Genomic DNA, 21377 nt, shown 5'->3' on the forward strand with positions numbered 1-21377 from the left:
GTATGTTACATCTTCATTTTCAACCACGCTGGGGCACAGAGATACTGTCACTGGTCTAAAAATCAGCCTCTGTGAACTGATCACATCCTGGCACAGTGCAGGCAAAAGAAAAGAATGCTCCCAATCAAAGAGGGCCTTTCAAAAGTCTTAATTTCCAGAGAATTTCAGGTAGAAAATAGATGAAAGCTTACAGCTCTTTTAAAAGAGATTAGAAGGGCAAAAGCTGCAATCTTTCAATCAAGAAAGAAGACAGCTTTATCTAAAAGTCCATCCTGGTTCATTGGCAAAGCAAAGACAGCAAAGCAATATTTAACAAGTTGAAAAGGGGAAACGGATCAGATAGCAATCAATACAAATGTGACATGGAGAAAATTTATCAGAAGAAAAAGGAATCTTTGATTGACGGGATTAAGAAAAGAAGAAACATCTTAAGTAGGTAAGTATGTATGTTAGGGATGAGCGAAGCCCAAGCCATGGTTAATCGTTAAAACTGTAGACGAGGCAGAAGTGTTCAATAAGCTTTTCATTTCTGCAGGGAGGGAGCAGAATGAAGGATTCCCACAAAGCTGATGAACTTTCCAAGCCATTAGCAGCTATTGGGATGTTAAACACCTAGTAAGGGCAAATTTTCAGATCCACAGGCCTGGATGGCTTGTACCCAAAACTGAAAAAAGCTGAATCTTTGCATACATTTTGGGGTAATAAGAAAATTTCAGAATACAAGCACCAGGATTAGAAGCAGCAAAGAGAGGGACAAAGTAAAACAAAGGAAACATTTATCCCTAATTTAATTTATAATGAACTAGAGGGTACAAATATATAGTTATTTTAAAATTGACATAAACAAATTTTAAACTCAGCCTTTTGTGTTTAGTTACATTTATATCTTTGCTGAACGCCATTTTTGGGGTCAGCCTGCCTTCACTATTTTGCTGATATTACAAGTTTCTCAATGAGTTACTCACACAAAGCACTAATAAGAAAGCCTTACAAAAGCCATTTAGATGAAAAATAGCAGGAAAAATCCACACAGCAACAGCACCCAGGAAAAAGAAAAAAAGAAAAAGAAAAAGAAAAAAAAAAAAGGACTACATAACAGTAATAAAGTAAAACTAAGCAAGATTTGAGTAACTAGCAGATCTCCACATGCAGCAAATAGAGCATTAATCAAACGCAGTTGCTAGTGAGGCTCCACAGAGATCGAGATTAGTCTTGATGCTAATCCGTATTGTTAATTTTCTGGAAGTCAATAAATGACAGCTGATACTATTCATGAGCAAGAGGCTCGTAAATGAAGAAAACAGGCAGACAGGCAATTGCACAGCCATGGTGTGCTCAAATCCACTCTAATGACAGCTTTTTAATATAGCCAAAAGGTAAGCTATGCATTACGGGGAGAAAAAAAAAAAAATAGACTCAGCTAAGAACAGATGACTATCTTAAAGATAATGACTCTGAAAACTGTAGTAGTCAACAAAAAAAAATATCAAAATTTATATGGACTTCCAGGTCACCTATCAGAAACCAAGAATCCTTCCTGACAAGAAACTGAGAACTGAGTTCTCAGCAATTCTTTTCATTCTACGTCACACCCCAAATCAGCTCTTAAAAGTTCCAAAAGACAAACAACAAAGTTTTGTAATTAGGTCATATATCTGGACACTTTAAACTGGTTGGGGCTGACCTTAAACATGGATCCCCAGATCCCAGGACCACTCATTACTCTCCCTGACCCAACGGGGGGGTGGGGAGGAGAAATTAAAAGTGTCTACACAAATTCTTTTGTTCCTGAAATAGTCATGTATACAAAAACACACATGTAAAAAAGGTCTCATTTCAGTATTCGTCATTACTTTGTATGTATTTTGCAAAGCTTCATCAGCTCGATCTCCCAAAGAAAAGCAGAAGAAAGAAGTTAGTATGATCTGTGATTGCTATGAACAAGTACATAAGTATTAAGGAGGCAGTTTTTCCCCCACATGCTGTATCAGACACTCAGGTACTGGCAACAATACAGAGTTCAGATGTTTATTTGTATTTTTTTATGATAATGATAAACTGGAAGGATGTTGATGACATCCACAGAAGTGATTCAATGGCCAATGAAGGCTTAAAGATTGAACCTATTTAGCTTATAAATAAGAGCGAGTGGTGACTTGATGAAAATTTGTGAGTATGTGAGGATGGACGAACAGACTAGGGAAGGCTATTTTATTTTGTAAAGGTATTTTTTCATCCCTTCCCAATCTCCTTTTATACAGAAAGGCTAACTGACCGTTGAAAGGAGGTGCCAAGGAAAATGGCAGTTTTGCCATTCCTTGATTTTTTCTAGTCAAAAATAGATGCCCTTCAGGAAGATGTCCTTGTAGAAAGTCAAGGGGCTTCCCAGAGAGAAGTCCCCAAAACAAAGAGGAAGCCAAGTAGTTGCTTTTATCCTTCCATTCTTTTTGACTGTAGGCTTCAGTTCCATGGCTAGGTTCAAATCACCTGTAGCTTTTCATTTAGTTTCATAATTCATATGCTGGAATATAAAGCTCAATAAATAAGGGCTCATACATTCCTGTCCAGCACAAGCACAGTTGAAGCGTACTTTCAAGGAAAAAAGGTAAAGCCAGCTGATGTCTTTCTACAGATCTCTGGACATCCCTTGTCCAGACACGAGTGTCTCCCAGCATAGAAAGAGATGTCCATTCAGAGGGCAAGAACACAAACGCTGTAGTGATAAAGAACTGATGCTGCAGAAGGTGTAGGAAAGCGAAAAGAGACGGGAATGGCAGTGAAAACACAACTTCATTGCTCTTCCTTGGCAGAGAACATGCTTTCCTCTACAGTACCTGTACTCCTGCTCTGGTGCCCCTCCAAAAAATGCATCATCTGGACTAAGAGGGACAAAGCAAGAACATTTCCATGCACTGCTGCACTTTCACAAAATCTACACAAGCTGCCCAGCATGCGCAGAAGTGTAAAGCCATAAATGTTTCTCCTGTACCCCAAAACAACCATTGACAACCCTTTGATCAGACATTTGCAACCCTGGGATATCTGTCATTCTTTTCCAAAAATGCTGCATATGCCCTAGTGCCCATACATCACAGGAGCTCCCCGCTTATACCTGACATAACAAATACAATAAAATATTTCTCCAAATAGGTTAAGACAGTGCTGAAACTGCTGCCCAGGCTTCAGACTACAGCAGAAGTCTGCCTTTAATTCTGAAGTAAAATAAAGGCTTTTACGGTTAAGCAGCTGCTGTTTTCTGGCTGACTAGGCAAAAAGGTATCTTATCTAGTTTTCCATCAAAAACATATCAGGTCATGCTGCAGGGGTCCATTAACTATGGATGGAATTCAGATTATATTTTCCTTCCGTCCAATTCCCTATAAAGTGACCAGAAAAATCACTGTACTATTAATCTTGTAATCACTATTATTGCACTAGAGCCAATTCATTGCTGTTATTTATTAAACACGCCAAAAACAACAGAATGCTAGAAAACTCTTTGTTCATTCAGATACCACAGCAGGCACCAGCTGGCAGGGCAGAATGGCAACAATGCTACTAGAAAGATTTGTAACTAGAGGAAACTTTATTGTGTAGCGTAGAAAGGGTTTGTCTAAAAAGCCGTGACCAACAGACCACACTGGCAGTCATTATTCATTCATGAGATTGTCATTAGCCCGCCTGCAACTTCTGATATTCAAGGACCTTCATAAAATATTGAAAGCATTCGGAAAATCTCCTGTTACCACGCCCTTGCAGAGGGAGAGGCTGCACTGACAAGGTGCAAACCAAGAGCTGGTGGTTTCCATAGAACACTGCAGTTTGCTGAGTGCAAAACTAAGAAATTCATTGGCACTGAAACAATTGCCAAAAATAGTTTTTGCTTAGCTGCCTTCTTTGTTTTCACTCTCAGTGAGATTCTCAGTGAGAGGGACAGGCATTACTTTTATCCTACATAAATCCTACAGTGCTGGAATAGCAAGTATTAGCAAGAATAGGGAATATATATATAATGATCATGTATCAAACCAGAGGCTCTGCTGGACAATCATCTCATCATTCCCAGAATGTTCACTGGAAGTGTTCACCTAAAAATCATCTGTTATTCCCTTATTTGCATTCATCAGTCATCAACCCCACTGAGTTCAAAGTCCCACCATATATCAGAAAAGACAGAACCTTGGGTCCTCTGAGCAGCTCTCCAAAATCCTCGCAGAGTTGGGGAACCACAGAGCAGACAGCTGCAGGAAGGCCAGCTCTAGGAGCAGTTAAAATGCATAAGGTGAAATAACAGCTCCTTGGGGAGCACCGGTGCCTATGGCAGGATGGGACTGGCCTGGGCTGCATGGCTGTGTCGCTACCTCTAAGGGCCCTAGGGCTCAGGACAAACCAGCACACCCTGCACCAGCCCAGCTCTGCTACAGTCATATGGTACAGTCCTGGTACTGGAGCCCTGTGAACACAACTCAAGAAAGGCCCAAGGGCCTCAGATTGGCCAGGCTTTTTATGGTTACATTCCTAGTTTTTATGTCAGTAGGATGCTGTGAAATTCAACCTTCCTTCCACCTTTCACATAGGAATGAAATTTATCCCCTATGTAAACCACAGAGTCTATAAAACCCTTCTGTAACTGCTGCTTTCCTGAGACAAACCTAAGCGTGCTCCCCCCTACCCACGCAGTACCACCTGTGCAGCCCCAGGGTTGCAAATTACTGCGTTCACAGCACCAAGGGACCAGTTTGGATGCTTTGGAGAGCCCCCGAAAGGAGTGAATTCAGAACTGGTGTGCAGATCAGCTTCACAGACCCAGAGCCCATGTTCAGTGCCCTTGTGGGACCATTCTGCAGCCACCTAGCACAGAAAGCTGCAATTCACGTGTACCGAAGACTCAGAAATGCCAATACCTCTGAATGACTGTTTTTCTCATTTGACAGAAATAAAAGGAGGAGGAAGGGGAAGACAAGAGAGTTCATTGTCCTCCAAAATGCCATGTAAAATCATTTAAGTGCATTAAAATATGATTACCATTTGCTACAGAAAGAAAAGATGACGGGGAGAGGGGACAGTGCTTATTCAGGTAAAAACTGAGCACAGAATGAAGCTTCCAGTGACCTCAGGACTCCAGTACTTAGACATTCCTGGGATGCTTCAATTATTGAGTTCCCCTGTGATGTATATTGGGTTTCATTTTGATCCACAGGCTATTAAACGTGATCTATGACACTTTCAGAAAAGCTGTAGTTTGGAGTTCAGCCTGTAACTCAAACTTTTTTTTCTTCCATCATTGGTTATTAATGTGCATATGGCACTGAGAGAGCATAATGAAGTGGTGCACAGATATGTAGGAACAGAGTGCTGCTTTTTAAGAACATAGTCAATAGGGTTAACCAGAACTAAATTAACTGTGTTAAATGTCTTCAAGTTCAGCTTTCTTATTAAAAGCAGTTCTCTTCACAGGCAAGCACAAAAGGCCATTTAAAATATTAGTCAATATGTTCTAATTCCAAAAGGAAGCAAAGGAAAGGAAGAGTAATTAGTCTTATTAAGCAGAGGAAAATACGTGTTGTTTGGGCAAACAAGTAGCACAGTCCGGAATGTGGATGCACTAGTGGAAGCCAACAAAATATATCAAGAGTAGAGCAGTTTGCTACAGCTATAAGCAAATCTCAGAATGGAAAATATTTGACTGTAAATAGGCTAAAAAGTCATACTACATTTTTCTCAAAGAATAAACCATAGATTTAAAGGTTACCATGTATCAGAAAGTGTATATTTGCAAGGGATGAGGAGGTATTTGCTTTTGTGTTGGGTTTTTGTTATTGTTTGTTTTTACAAAGGTAGCCAACAAAGACTTAAAATACCAAAAATGTTGACCATGTTTAACAGAAATTGGAACATGCAGACAACAGATTTTTTTTTTAACCTCCAAAGGCTGGAGAAATTGGCTGACAAGAACCTCATGAAGGGAGAGCTGGGACTGTTTAACCAAAAGAAGAGAAGGCTCAGGAGGGACCTTACGAGGTATATAAATACCTGAAGGAAGGGTGCAGAGATGGAACCAGGCTCTTTTCAGTGGTGCCCAGTGCAAGGACAAGAGGGAATGGGCACAAACTGCAACACAAGAGGTTCTTTCTGAACATCAGGAAACACTTCATCTCATTTACTGTGAAGGTGATAGCACTGACAAAGATTGCCCAGAGAGGTTGTGGAGTCTCCCTCTTTGGAGATCTCCAAAATCTTCTGGGCAACTGGCCCTAGGTGTCCCTACTTGAGCAGTGGGGTTGGACCAAATGGCCTCTAAAAGTCCCTTCCTACTTCGACTATTCTATGATTGTATGATTACATTAACAAGTTTTTCTAAAAATACACTTAATTCAATACTATGCCTTATTTTATCCTTCCCCTTTTCAAGAATGGTTTTTAGATGATCCCAATATGTAAATATATACACAATCATAAACATATATATGCATGAGTGTGCACACACATTTATATTCAAAATGTGCATGAGAATGATTCTGAAAAGTCTCGTAGTATTGCATTACGAAATATGTAATTTTTCATTTCTACAGCAGTAATGAACAAAAATGCGATATTGTTCTGTGTGGCAGCATGACTCAAAATATAAAGTGTTTATTTTTATTATGCTATTCTGAAACGACAGGAGATACAAATAAGGATAACGTGTTGGAGTGCTCTTAGTGCAAAGAAATGCACAGATGCTAGAAATTCTTACATCCATACCTTTTTTTCCCTTATTTATCTGTACCATATTGATAATTCATCATTAATTTACCTGCCTTTCAAATATGCAACAAGGCTTAACTAGCAGGAGAGATTTAGTCTAAATTCCCTTTGGCTTCCTATCCTCTTAAAGTTGTTTAACATTTGCTTATAAAAAACATTACAAGGTTGAATTAGTTTTCAGATTAGCTATTCTGCATACTAGCTTAAGGACCAGCTAGCTGTAATAGAGAATATTAAATTATTCTTTGTTCTTACGTTCACAGGAATGATCATTATTTTTCTTTTCTACCTTGGTCATTCATGAACCATTTCAACGCTTCAGTTTTACCCTAGTGTAATCATGATGACCATTATCTCCAAATTAGAAGCACTTAGATATCTTAGATATTTTTTCAATTCTTCACAAATGTGGAAAGGACAATTTTCTAAGGTATGTCACCACCTGCCTACTTAATTTGTTTGAACTGTGCCAACTTCCATTTAATCCCCCTCCCCCCCCCAAAAAAAAAAAATAAAAAAAATATATATATATATTTTTTTTTAAGAAATTGAGTTTAATTTTCCAATCCTGTTCATTCTGTAATCAGCGAGACTTCTAACAAAGGCTACAAGACTTCCACTGCTCCATGTGGTATCTATTTGAAAGTGATATAAATTAAATATTGCTGTATTAAATACTACTGTTTCACACAGAAATAGTAAGAGTCTATGCTGTGCTTTAGCACCATTCTACCAATTGAATCTGGCAATGAAGTGTAGTGGAGATTGCAGTCCCGGTGAATCCCCTTGCCCTTTGCTTCTGTGATCTCAGTTTGAAAATGAGCCTCTTTAGATGTTTTCTACGTGTAAACAGAAAGATTTATTGTATGCAAAGCTTTTAACAATGCAAGTGTTTGAAATCTACTTGTTTGTTTTCTGTATCTGAATGGAAAGCTAGAAGACCCCTAGGTTTTAGTAAGATAGCATGAAAAATTAGGGCAGTGGAGAAGTTTGGAACTTGTGTGGATGCACTAGTGGAAGCCAACAAAATATATCAAGAGTAGAGCAGTTTGCTACAGCTATAAGCAAATCTCAGAATGGAAAATATTTGACTGTAAATAGGCTAAAAAGTCATACTACATTTTTCTCAAAGAATAAACCATAGATTTAAAGGTTATGACAACATAACCCAACATCACTTTTGAACTTGTGGTTCCTCTGTAAGAAGGGAGTACATCTACACAAAACATACCCCACTATAGGTGGGGTGATTTGCTTGGGTCCAGAAAGAACAGCCCTGTTAGCTAACTACTCCTAGTGAGATAGTTTTAACCTTAACTAAGCGCCATACTTACACGGCTATACTGCTCCTAGCATTTGAGTTAGCTACACAGCCTTACATACTGTGATGAAAATACATCCTGCACTGATCTCCTTGAAAGACTGGGTTCTTTGCTTTGGATCTGTCAGTCTCACAATTTTATTTCCTCACAATATTTTTCTCCACTTTGTCCATTCCCCCTCACCCCCGCTTCATTTCATGTCATTATGTGTATTATCACACAGAGAAATGATCGGACCCTCCATTATCCTTTAAAGAATTTCAAGCAAGAAAACGACTAGTGTGAAATCTACTTCACCTCTGGAGATCTGAGCAATCTTGCTCTGCAGGTGGCTTGGGGAAGAGGAAATCCTTGTTCAGCCTGAATGCAACAGATGGAGCTGCAGCAGACTCCTTCCCCACAGCTTCGATCGTATTTGTAGGCTGAGCACTAGGGATCAATAGACTTCAGTCCCCAGTGGGCCCTGAACATGCACAGCTCAACGTTAAGTCTCTGACAAAAGTTGCCCTGCACTCTCATCTGGTAAACAGTACAGCAGCAAAGCCATTTGGGTTTCTTTTCTTTGTTCTGAGAATTGAGGGGTAGTTTCAGAAGCTGTGTAACAGTCTTCTTACAGTAGAAATGCTTTGTTGCCAGATATGTTATTGTTGCTGGATAGAATGTAAATATCATCAGTTCCAGCTATAACCTGGTATTACAAGTCTAGGAAGGGACTGAGGGGATAGAAAAGAAACAGCCAGCTATCCAAAGGACAGAAATTGGATGGGTGAAATGAATTGGAAGGTAATTATCAACTCTTTTACTGATATTGATTCTTGCCTATTTATCTCAATGAAAAGTTTTCTCTGACCTAAAAAAAAAAAAAAAAAAAAAAAAAAAAAAAAAAAAAAAAAGTAAAGATTTCTGTAACAGAAATCTCTACAAATGCCACATCATGAATTACTGAAATACCACTTAGTACTACTGCAGAAAGCACAGGCTGGAAGCAGTTCGCATCGTTCCTTGTCTTATTACCTCTACTGTAGGATACAGTGCATTCACACAAATATACCTTCTTTCTATTTCCAAATATGCCAGCCAACATCACGAAGAGCAAGTTTGAGAGCTGGTCAACAGTCTCCCAAACCATTGCATGGAGACTGAAAGTTAAGCAGGCGTACAATTCCACCAAAGTAATATACATACTGGAGTGCAGCGAGCATCCAGGTCTAACATGAGATCGGCACTGTTAATATTAAAAGTATTGATCCCTAATTCTACTGATAAGAGACTTTAGCAGTGAATCTGGCCCCTTACTCTAGTGCTACTACTTCAGTACTCAAGCATGAATAAATATAACATGGAGCAAAGTCATAAACTCCAGGTATGTGCAGATTGCCAGTCAGAAAACAAAGTATTATATTTTGAATTAATACATTTTTAAAGGCATAATATTTTTATGTTCTTGCAATTCATATCTACAGATGAGACACTTAAAACAAAGTCATGCTAAATCTCTTCTTTAATTAACAGCTGCAAATACTTTTGTACTGCTGAGTCATATAAAACTGCAGAAAATACATATGAAAAGGGAAGTGTGCAAATCCCTCATTAACAAGGTACGAATACAGTGCTATAATTTGCCTGTACTATTACAGCCCATTGCATTGTTTCTTCTCATTTATCAGAGCCTAAATCTCTCTGCTTAACAATAACAATAATTTATATGCAGCTAAACTACAAAGATTTTATTCATCTACTACTGCATATTATGTACAATTAATTGCAAAATAAGAGATGTTGTTACTTTAACAAGTGACATTTTATTATTGATTTTCTGAGCACCATTCTCTCCTGAGAAATAGTCATACTACAACATAAGTCCTGCTTATTACTGTATTACTCATTTTGTGGTTTCAGGGCTTACTGCACCTCTCTCCCTGTGGTACTTGCCTGCAGCCCTGCCTCAGCTGGGCCTCTTGCTCTCACCTCTCCAAGAATGCTGCCATTCTGCCTCCCCTGAACATAAAATAGAGAATTCAGTTGGGCCCATTGAGTTAGGAAATTTTGCAGCTCTTCTCTTCAAGGGCTGGTGAAATGAAGGTCTGTTTTAAGGCCACATACTCAAGACTTAGTACTGCATTCTCCTTATTTGTGTCTATGAATTAAGGCATCCATTCTGGGATCCTGGCATCTCTAAATTTCCTCTCTCAAATAATGAGGAGAGACAACTCTTTCCAAAGGGTGGATTTGACTTTAGGTTGCTTGAGTCATGATCTGGGACTTCCTCTGTGCTGAAGCTGGAGGGAAGCTGTGCCACCTCCTTGTTGAGTATCTGCCTCAAGTCAAAGAGGATGAAGCTGGAATTTTTGACTCTGAAGATTTCCCTTACAAACCAAGATTCCTCAGACAACCTCTCTGGAAGATCCCCATCTGGTTCTTTGAGATGATCATCCATCCCCTTGGAAGGTATTTCTTTTTAGACCTCTAAACCTGCCAAAGCAATCTCTTTTACTTGTAGAGTCTTTTTTCTTGAAGTTCACAACAGATTTGTAGGTGGCTTTGAGAGAAGGCAAAAAAGTCATGGTACCATCTCTTCACATACGTTTGGAAAAACAAACAAACAAACAAAAACACCTTGACCCATTCTTTTTCTCTCTATTCTTGTCCAAATGCATTTCTATATGATTACGTTAGTTCAACGCAACAAGAAAACACAAGGGATCAGAAACAATTAGATCAGCAGACAGTATTCACAAATGACTGATGAACACCTCCAGAGCTGTCAGTCACAATGATTTAGCCAATTTAACTCCCATATACTTCTGTGTAAATTTTACCATTGATTTCCCTGTCATTTGATGTGGCTCTCCAAAGAAACTCGTGTCAAGGAGAGCTAGAAGTTAGAATCAGTAAGGATACTTGTTACCATAACAATTACTCATGTGAGAATAATTCATAGCAACAGGTTTCATATACTACACTTTTAACACACATTAAAATAGTTAAGTATTTTGTTGTTCAAATGTAAAAATAACACAAAGTATTTTATGCAAGGATGCCAGGCATTTTACTGACAACATCTTGAATACAATCTTAAGTGGAAATATAGCTGCAGTGACATTTTAGGAACCTTTCTTGTGCATCAAACTGGGCCCTCTGCATTTAATGCCATGGTTATAATCTATGCCATTTTTCTCTAGCTGTTACAATATATTGAGGGCAAACTTTATTAATGCAATTTGTTGAAGGTGTTGTTTTCCCTTCCCATTCAAACCTATTACCATAGTCAATAGATATTTTGAATATATAGAGAATATTGAATCGGGTCCTTGATTAGTGTTTGATTTATACCACAAAGACCACAAGATTCAGAGGTTGCCAAGGCAACACCACTTCAACCTCCTTATATTACTGCTTTGATATGAAACCTCTCATTATATAAATGTATCAAAACACCAGTCAGCGTGACAGGCTATTTTACAAATATACCTTCAGTTAGCAGACATCATATTCTTAAGAGGGGGGACGTTACCTTTTACTGAGTGGAAGAGGGGAGGGGCCAAAATGACATTCTAAGCTATAGAGGTCTCATTATGAAGTTGTATCCTGAGCCTTCTAACGTTACCAATAAGTTTTGCATTCTTTGGCCAAAAATCCAAAAAAGGGCCAAAAATAAACATTAAAAAAAAAAAATCAAGACTGAGATGCTAGAATTTTGAGTAATTGAAATTAACAACAATGTACAAAAGCTTTCCTGAAGCATTGGAAAACCAATATTCCAATATGTGTTGTTTAGAACTACAGAGTAGGTACAGTTTAGTGAAGTGTAAAAGATGGACCACGAACCTACTAAAAGTTTTTTAACCCCCATTTTGAGAACTTCAATACCTGGCAATAAGTACTACTAGCTTTCTTTTCTGAGCAATATTTAACATGCAGCAGTCTACCTACTTTTGTGCTCCAACTTTTTGGCAAGGCCAGGCTCCAGTAGGCTCAGTAGAAGGGGGCTCTGTTAAAGAGAGCTACTTCTGCATCTCCTTCTTAATCCTCTAGACCACAATGAGTTTGAGCAGACTACACGCTGATCCAGAACATATAACGCATGGCTGGCTGGCTGGGTTAGCAATAGGATGGCAATAGTTCCAGACTTATCCCTCCAAACTCTTCTTGTGCCCTAGCACACCCCATGCCTCCAGAAAGCCTTTCAGAGACAGTATTACTAATAATCATCTGGTTCTGCATCACCTGGAGACATTCCAGCATGAGATGAATTTCTGAACCTTTGAATTTTTGAAGAGAAGATTGTTATAAGTAGGAATATGCAAAAGTATTTGCAATTATGGATAAAATATGAATATTGGAATTGTCTGGGCTGAAAATTTTTACTTCTCTCACTTCCACTTCTGGTTTATAATTTCCAGTTATGCTTATCTCACTGTGACTAAGTGACACGTTGATTGTCCTCAGCAGTAAACAAAGTAAATCTTACCGCGCTTCATAAAGGGGAAAGGAGCAAAAAACACCACTAGGGGGCACATAGAGCACTAACAAAGCAATTCCAAGTCTGGTTCCTTCATCCATGAATTATGTCGTTCCAGGTCAGCAGTAACTGCCTCGATTTTGCAACGACAAAACAACCACACTTACAAATATGTCTAGCTGAATTAAACAGTAGTTCCCCAATTACCACAGAGTGCCATTCATATGGTTTCTACAAGAAGAAATCCCTCTTCACTTATAAGCAATGACATTGAAAGACACTTTGCATTGCAAGGGTTACATCGTGCTACATACAGAGTACTGCAAAATATTCAGGGTATGAACTATCTCGGACCACCTGCCTCCAGTGCCTTGCTGTACTGTAAAAAAAGAACCAGCTTCACTGTACCGCTAACTGCTGCTGTAATTCCAAGCAATGAAAATGCTGTAAGACCACAGTTGTGCACAGAATTTCCTGTTTCACTGGGTAACAGGATAATGTACCATTTGTACTGGTTGTTACTTTGCCAACACCATATTGTTTCTCGTTCTCTAAAGTGTTTAGGTGGTGACTCACATGACCAGCTTGTGGCTGTTGCAAATTGTCCATGCCACTCTTTCCCATCACCTTTCCATTTTACATGATGGAGACTCTGAAGAGGGCAGACCTAAAGTCCAAGGCCCCCTCATTTAAGGAAAAGAAGCAAAAAAAAAAAAAAAAAAAACACCAAAAAGAAAAAAAAAATCACCTTCAGATAGACACAGTTTATGTAGGACAGCTAGAAGACTTGACATCAGAATCAGGTATCACACTGTGATCCAGTCATCCAGTCAGCCCTGACATTTCCACATAAAGTGGGCCATGAAATCTGGAGAAGAGCCAGAACAGCAGAAAACCTTCAGGGTTACTTTGCATAGGACTATGCAAATTCTTCAGAAAGCTGAGGATCAGAGATATTGGTTTATCAAATTTCACTGGCACTAAAGCTCACTTAACTAACCTTCGATGACAGCATGTTATTCTAAAAAATATTGCTGAACAATCAGTTTAACAAAATCAATCATTTGCTCAAGGGAGTTTTAAGACATACGTTTCCTTAATTATTGTCAGATATACAGGTCAACAAAAAAGGAAGATTGATTTCTGGATAAACGGAAAAATTGTTAAAAAATGTTGTGTGGAAAGACAGGTTGTGAACTAAAGTATTTAACGCTCATTTTTGTGAAAGTGGGAAGATTCAGGAAGCACTTGCAGTCAGGAAACTGTACACATCTTCATCTGCCTGCTGATGGCACGATGCAAAAATATCTCCAGGCTGCATCTTCTAATCACTTACACATTGCTAGTAAGGGTACATTCCTTCATGCCTATGTATCTGTACTGATTAATGTAATATTAATATAATGACTATGGTGTTTGCAACAGCAATCTTACAGAACAAATTGACATTAGCTAGAAAAGTCAAGTCATCCCTATTTTGTACAACCCAGTGCTGTCATCTTCTCTGCTCACTGATGCATGTTGTGCCCCAAACTGGACCCTAGCATCCAAAAAGCAAAGCAACCCCAGACCTGTCTCTGCCAAGTATGATGGAGGTGAAATAACATCCTCTAGTTCTGTAACAAGCTCAGTTCTGTGATGTCCAACAAATTCCTAGCAGTGCCTAAATCAATGCAACTAGCACTCTTCATTTATTTCCTCTCTTGCCATCTCATCATCCCAGGAGAGAAATTTGTGCCATGCATTGTCTTGCTTTGCTAAGGAGTTCTGCTCTGTTTTGTTTTGGTTGGTTGGGTTTTGTTCATTTGTTTTAATTTTTGTTTGTTTGTTTTTGTGGGGTAGTTTGGGGAGGGAGAGAGAAATAGGTTATAATTTAGGATATAAATAATTATATATAGAGAGAGGATATAAATAATTATAATTTTATTTATTTTCTTAGTGCTTCATCAGAGGCACTAAGAATCAAGAATATGTCACCTTGCCAATGAAAAGAATGTTTGAGATCTGCAGTGGTGCTCAGTTCTTGGGAAAATCTGCACACAATCTCTCCCTCACAAAACACCTGCTAGGAAAATGTCTGTATCAGTACATATAATAAAGTTAGGCATCTATTCCCCACCCTCTGACTGGAAGCACCAGCAAGGAATCAGGAACTCAAAAATCCACTCAATCACACACAATTTATGTGCTCAAAGACTTTCATTGTGCCTCACCCATTCCCTCCTCAGTCCTCTCACTTGCATACATAAATCAAAGGTGGTAGGTGCAGCATTATTTCTTCTATGCCTTCCCATTGCACCCTTTCCAAATCCTCACGGGTACAGGAGATATGTATATATATGCCTTCCACTCTAACAAAAGGAAGGTAAGCCCTATATGAAAGGATCACAATCCATTCATGTTTTGTGAAAATGTAGTGAATGTACACTGTGGTTATGAACAACTTTGAACTGCAAGGGTTAAATATACTTTCCAAAACAACACAGACAGGTTTAAGGAAGACCTCACCCCAAAAAGACAACAGCATCAACTATAAATTGAAGTAATTCCTGTGAAGGAAAAGCTGCTGGAAGAAAAGCAGCCTCTATAGGAAGTATGCATGTTTTGTCTGTCTATGGTATACATATATCTATGTTCTAGTTTAAATTTCTAGTAAGAAATTCCAGGGGAAAAAATAATGCAGAATACTGAAGTTGCTACAGGGAGGAGCAAGCAATTAGCTTAATTAATACCAGTGTCTATTGTTTCCTAATTAATTCTTAACAACTTATTCCCAGTTTGTTACTTCAAAATTTCACTGCTACTTTGTTCCAAGATGTATATGAATGGCAGGCAGAGTTACCAAAATGCTCATCACTGAAGTTTTTCCCATTGTATTTCTGTATTCATTTACAGGTTGTTTAACATCAGAAATGTATTCTTAAGCATTTCCTCACCTGCCTTTTCTACAGTAATGCAAGACAAGTTCCAAGGACAATGTTAAGTGTCTGCAATAGGTAATGAATACTCTGTCTAGACAAGAGATGCAGACAAGACTGTTCATCTTCTCTCAGTTCTGCCATCTGCTAACAGCTTTGATAGTAAGCGGAATACTTGGAAATGTGTGCATCTTTTTGCATGTAGAAAAAGAATAATTTGCTTTGTCTAAATAGGGAACAAACTTAAAAATCCTAGTAACATCTATTTGAGGAATAAATCACCATTTCACTGATAGGTTAATGTCTGGAAAAGCCAGGGGCTATTTCACATTCTTACATAGATAGATCAGTAAGCTACAGATAACACCGTTCATGTGACACTCACCTCATGTAGTTTCTGCCAAAATTCAGGTCCATCCTCCATTTTTCTTAAACTCGGTGGAATGTACCAAAAGCAAACATTTGCATACTCCGGCTAAACAAGAGAAGAAGTGATTGCTTATGAAATATAACAAAATGAGAGAGAGATATATATTGCAGCTCATCGGCAAGTTGTGCTTTATTTGAGGGATCAGGGGGACAGAAGGAGTTTACACCTTTTTAATCAAGACTTCCTTCTCCAACACACATTTTGTTTCCCTTTTCTGAAACAAGAAACACTTTTAACATTGTCCACTTATCTCCCCCCTGTTGGAAGGAAGGAAGGAAGAGGAAGCCTGCTGGGGTTCCTTCTTTATTTCTTCTTTTGTCTTGGTTAATAAAATTAAAAAAAAAATAAAAAATAAAAAATAAAAAAAAAATAAGAAGAAGTGTAAGAGAGGCATTGAGAGCTAACTTGGATTTCAAAACTGAAGGAAGTTGAAAGAGAAAAATACATTTCCTTTTCAGAAGGGAAATTTTCATATTCTTTTCAGAATGGAAATTTCCTGTGATGCATTTTACACAAAACACACAAACTCATTATTTTTGGTACTATTTAATGTTTGCACACCTAGTCATTTTTTCTACTGAATGACTACTCTCCTTTTATATCATACAGCCCGCTATGTAGTTCTGGAGTTAGTGCTGGCCTTCTCAGATCTCATGTTTTAAGAATCTCAGGATGCTTTGTATGATACATGCCTGAAAATATCTTGTCCAATAACTAAGCAGGCCTTTTGAGCAAAGACTCCACATCTCTGCTTCCCTCCTGGGCAAATTTGCCTTTAAACTCAGCAGAGATTTAGCTGCAAGCCTCCTGACAAGCAGAATGGATGTTCATCATGCATTATAAAATAAAGCATTTTGTTTTATGAGGTTTCTATTTTGTACATGATTGAGAAAATGTTCCAGCAGACCAATCCAGGATCTGCCTACATTTCCTGCTAATTTGGAACAAATTATATTTTATTTTTTTACCTGTACAGATAGCAAGAGCATGATGAATAGATGTATTTTCCAGTCCCACCCAATACTACCCATAACAACACTCAGTTAATGTTGACCTACCTTGTTTTCAATGCAGTATATTTACCTAGGGTCTAAATTACAACATGGATTATAAACTAACACGCCCCTACCCCCCAACACACACACCATCCTCATTAGTATGGCTGAACAAACAAAAAAAAAGAAGTTAAAAGGCAGCTTGATAGCTGGGTCACACCATCTCGTTGCCCCACTGTGACTGCGGCTGCTCTTACAATTGAGGCAGTTCCTGAATGAGGAGAGCCCACCAGCTGAGACATGCTCTTTCATGAAAGGGCACTGAGAACTGCTCATATCATTTTCCGCCTCACTTCAAAGAATGCATTAAATACAATTTAATCATCAAGGAGAATATCGTTGTCAGCTGGAACAGAACTGCAAACCTGCCACCTGCTGTCATTGAATGAAATAAAGCTCAGTGCTTAAAGTCCCATTTCTTTCCCCAAAGAGCATGCATTGAGTACACACAAACACGGACCCTGAAAAGGCAGCGATTTCCTCATGAATGCAAGCACTAGTTGACTGTTGGAGGGTTTATTTTAAAGCTGTTTAAAATCAGATGGCAGGACTAAGCAGATGGCATATATTATCATATTGCCTCCTTGATTGTCTCAGTTTCCTTTCACACATCAGATAACTTCATCCCCCTCTGAAAATACCATTCATCCCAGAAAGAAATAACTACCCCCAGCCACGCTTCACGATTACTTGTCATCTTCTCACAGCTCTTATCCAAGCAGGTAAGCAATTATACCACAGAAGAGTTCAAGATGACAGACACACAACTGGCATTTCCAGGCTGTAGAGGAGTCCTCGCTACAGGACTTTCACTGCATGTATCTGAGGATCATCTTCCAAGCTTCTTGTCCGAAGTCCAACTTCCTTTCATAAAGGACTCACTTAACGGGGCCTAGCTGCCTACCAGCAGTCTTTCTTTAAATTCTCACTGCTTGTCCTCCTGTACTCCTGAAAATTTCTTCTTAACCTCCCTCTCATAGCCCATACTATCGCACTCTTCCCAATCCCATTCTCAATCCATGTGTCCTTTTCCTGCAGGAACCAAACAACAACCTCTGCTCTCACCAACATCTTTCACACCTAAGGTGGATCTACCCTCTACACTAAGCTCTACACAACAGAGAAGGGTTATCTTTTTAATGAACTTGCCACTTTACTCATCATATGTTGTGTCATCATTTGCCCATCATATGTTGCTACCAGCACCCTTCATGTAAAGTTTCCCAGTATGCACTTCCAAATTAACAGTTTTCAAAGGTAAACAGAAAAGTTTTACAAGTGGTATAAAATAGTTTTTAAATTTCATATTAATTCCAGCCTAACCTGGAATGCTTATTGGATCAACAAATGTAAACCAAATTTGGAAATTTGGTTCATCATTACATTTGTTGTTCTCCATGAGCTCTCTTCCTCCCCATGGTACTCACCCAGCTGTCTTTCACATACTTATATGTTCTAAAAATGACAGATCTTTTCAGTGCCTCTCAAGATATTAACCTCACTTACCAAAGAGCTGGGGATAGGAGAAAAAATTGAGATCTTTAGCCCTGCTCACTCTCTCCTAAGCAAGACCATCATAAGAGAAAAAAGCTGACAGGTTTAGCAAAGATGGGTGAAAACTACCTATTTTTGGTAGTTTTTAGGAAGATGGATGTAGAAATAGAATTAAGGAAAAAATATGGACTTCAATGATGAAAAGTTCATTTTAGGATCAAGATATTCTGATTATTCTTCCAGCACTCAGTCTCATCTGTAAGCCTGGCAGGCACTGCCTTTTTGCAATCAGACTCTTCTCTTTCACAGGAAAATGCTCCATTTATACACCCTAAGGCAATACAGGCCCAGAAGCTATCTATGAAAATGGGTAGACTGGTGGTAGGGAATACAGAACATACTATGTGTCCAAGCACATCTGTGCATCACAACTTATTAAGTTACACACTTCAAATACGAAATGGCATTTGGCTAAAAAGAACAAAGACAAACAACAGGCAAAAAAAATGTTAAATTCCATTTTCACTTACCTCCAGAAGAAGCTGGAATCCCTCTCTTTTCTTAATTTCCTCCACTAGATATCTGTAATTAAAAACACAGGGTTTTATGACATTGAACAATACAATACTTAGAGGCAACAACAGAAAAGGCCTTAAATACATAAACATCTTTTTTTTTTTTTTAATTATTATTTTATTTTATTTCCCCGCCCGACTTGAAGAAACCACAGAGTTAAACCTCATTTCTACCTGCTGTGAAAATACAGTAGCTATCAGCTCCTGGAAACAAATAAAGGCAACAACCAGCCAAGGAGTACTGAGAAGAGGCCAAATTCTGTCCTCAGGCACAGATTTTCAGTGGAGCCACATGGCACAAATTGATCCTATTTACATCAGGCTGTGAACTTTCCTGATGCAAATTTCTATTGATGCTGTTCTCTACAAATTAATTCCTCAATCTCTTTTCCTCAAGTGCTGATGCTGTGCTGCCATCTTATTTCATGGTCACCCTGACATTTCTTGCACTATTACCATTGTCACCAGGATCTTGGCCCAGAACTTAAGTTTCCACGTACTTCAAAAGACCGTCAGTTTTCCTGCTACTGTCCTTGTCCCGTACTTCACAAAACAGTGCACATTTCCCTTCAGTGAGCCTCTGCTGATGCACAATAATCCCTGGGCATCCTATGCTAACAATGCACTAAAATAAATATTTCTTGTATCATTCACCTGTCAGCATGGGGAAAAAAAAAGAAAAGAAAAAAAAAAAAAAACTTCAATACAAAGATGGATTGATGGATTTGAATTCAAGCTTTGGATCCAAACAGCACCAATTTTTTTAAAACATGACTTCAACTTTGCCACTAGCAGGTGTCACTCCAGCATTTTTTTGAAGCAAAGAGGACAATTTGTCATAGCTAGGGCTCTTTTAATTACATGCCTTCTCAAAGCCTTCCCAATGAAAACTCCAAAGAAATTACCTCAAACTCATACAGCATTCCCACGTCAACAGAATTTTAGTCTTCTACACAAAGGTATTGCTGTCTAATAGTAATAAAACAGAGGCAGTTAAACTACAGATTTTGTATAAATATGCTCTTTTGTTTCATTAATTCAGCACTTCCCTGCCTGCAGCTGCCTTATTGGTCATCACACAAATAATTCTTTTATTCACTCCTAGAGGAAGAAAAATACTGTTAGAATAACCCCCCTTGGTACTATTCACATGCCTGAAATCTGCCTTCACAGGGACACCACTAGCACAGCTGTATCCACAAAGCCTGAGATTCAGCAGACGTGCTGCAGAAACTGGTTGGCTAGGAAGGCAGTAAACAATACCCTAGATGGTCTAATTTTTTCAAAACAGAGCATGGGGAGTTGCCACGTTGTTTATCATTAACAAGTATTGTGCATGTGACTCATTACCTCTTAGCACACGTCCCCGTAAAATGATTGCTGTGACAAAGTGCCAGCTCCCAACAGCACAGCTCTATGAGTTGCACCAAACTGTGCACTGCTGAGGTGTTTCTCTTCACTGCAAAGTCAATGATCTGGATCTTGTCTGCCACGACCATTGAAATCCTACTCTGTGTTGTTGTTTGTTACCTGGCTGTTAATTCCCAAGCTACTGTTTAGGTTGAAAGCAAGGCATACTGAAAGGCATGCAGGAGGATAGATATAACTGGGGAGGGAACCTGCTTCTGTAGGTGAATTTAAGCAAAAACAAGTTCAGTGCTTCCATTCTGTTGATTAGAAGATTCTTGTCTGTGTTGAAAAACATCTATCATAATCAGCAGGCTATTCACAAAACAGTGGCCCTCAAACCATTTCTTAATTTAATCCTGAAAAAAAGCAAACAAACAGCAACAAAAAAAACTCTTCAAAGAGATCTAAGTATGAACACGTATTTTTTTGAGGTCTTAAAGTGTGTTAGAGCTACTTTTCATTTCATAATACCCTGCTCTCTTACCACAAGCACCTTTTTTCTTATACCACTGTCTGACATAGGATATCTGATGCTGGTCAAGCTCACAACACCGTTAATCATGTTCCTAACTACACTGCCAATGGCCTAAGAAGGCAGCCATTAGAAAAATCCATCACCCATGATTTATCTTGCCAGGACCATTTCATGGCAGTGGAGTAATTTACTCTGTGCATCTTTCCACAGTTGACAGAGGAGTTTTATTATCATGTCACGTTTGCAGAATGTCAGAAGGGCTCGAGTCTCAGTGAGGACTGGAGTGCACAGAGAAGTGCTATTTGCTACGATTAAGCCTTGCAGAAAGTGAGGGGTGGGGAACTGCAGCAAACGTGGATGTATGTCTGTTAAAAGTAGGTGTTGTCAACAGAGTGATCAGGCATAAAAACTGGGAAGATACTGAAGCATAAAGTGAAGAGGTGGATAATTACATCTAATATATTAGGGCTATCTACCATGTTGAAAACA

The 21377-nt window shown here is 38.7% G+C and overlaps 1 protein-coding gene across 2 annotated transcripts in view; it reads right to left on the reverse strand.

The window, feature by feature from the left end:
• The window catches only part of GADL1 (glutamate decarboxylase like 1), a 121999-nt gene that overhangs the window by 19151 nt on the left and 81471 nt on the right, over positions 1-21377 (reverse strand). For both annotated transcript variants that reach the window (XM_032183193.1, XM_032183192.1), the window contains exons 13-14: positions 18959-19010; positions 15835-15924 (exon numbers count right to left, since the gene is read on the reverse strand). In XM_032183193.1, the coding sequence (XP_032039084.1) occupies positions 15835-15924; positions 18959-19010 (142 nt within the window). The remainder of the gene's footprint in view (positions 1-15834; positions 15925-18958; positions 19011-21377) is intronic.

The sequence above is a fragment of the Aythya fuligula genome, chromosome 2 (genome assembly GCF_009819795.1).
Source record: "Aythya fuligula isolate bAytFul2 chromosome 2, bAytFul2.pri, whole genome shotgun sequence".
Lineage (NCBI taxonomy): Eukaryota > Metazoa > Chordata > Aves > Anseriformes > Anatidae > Aythya > Aythya fuligula.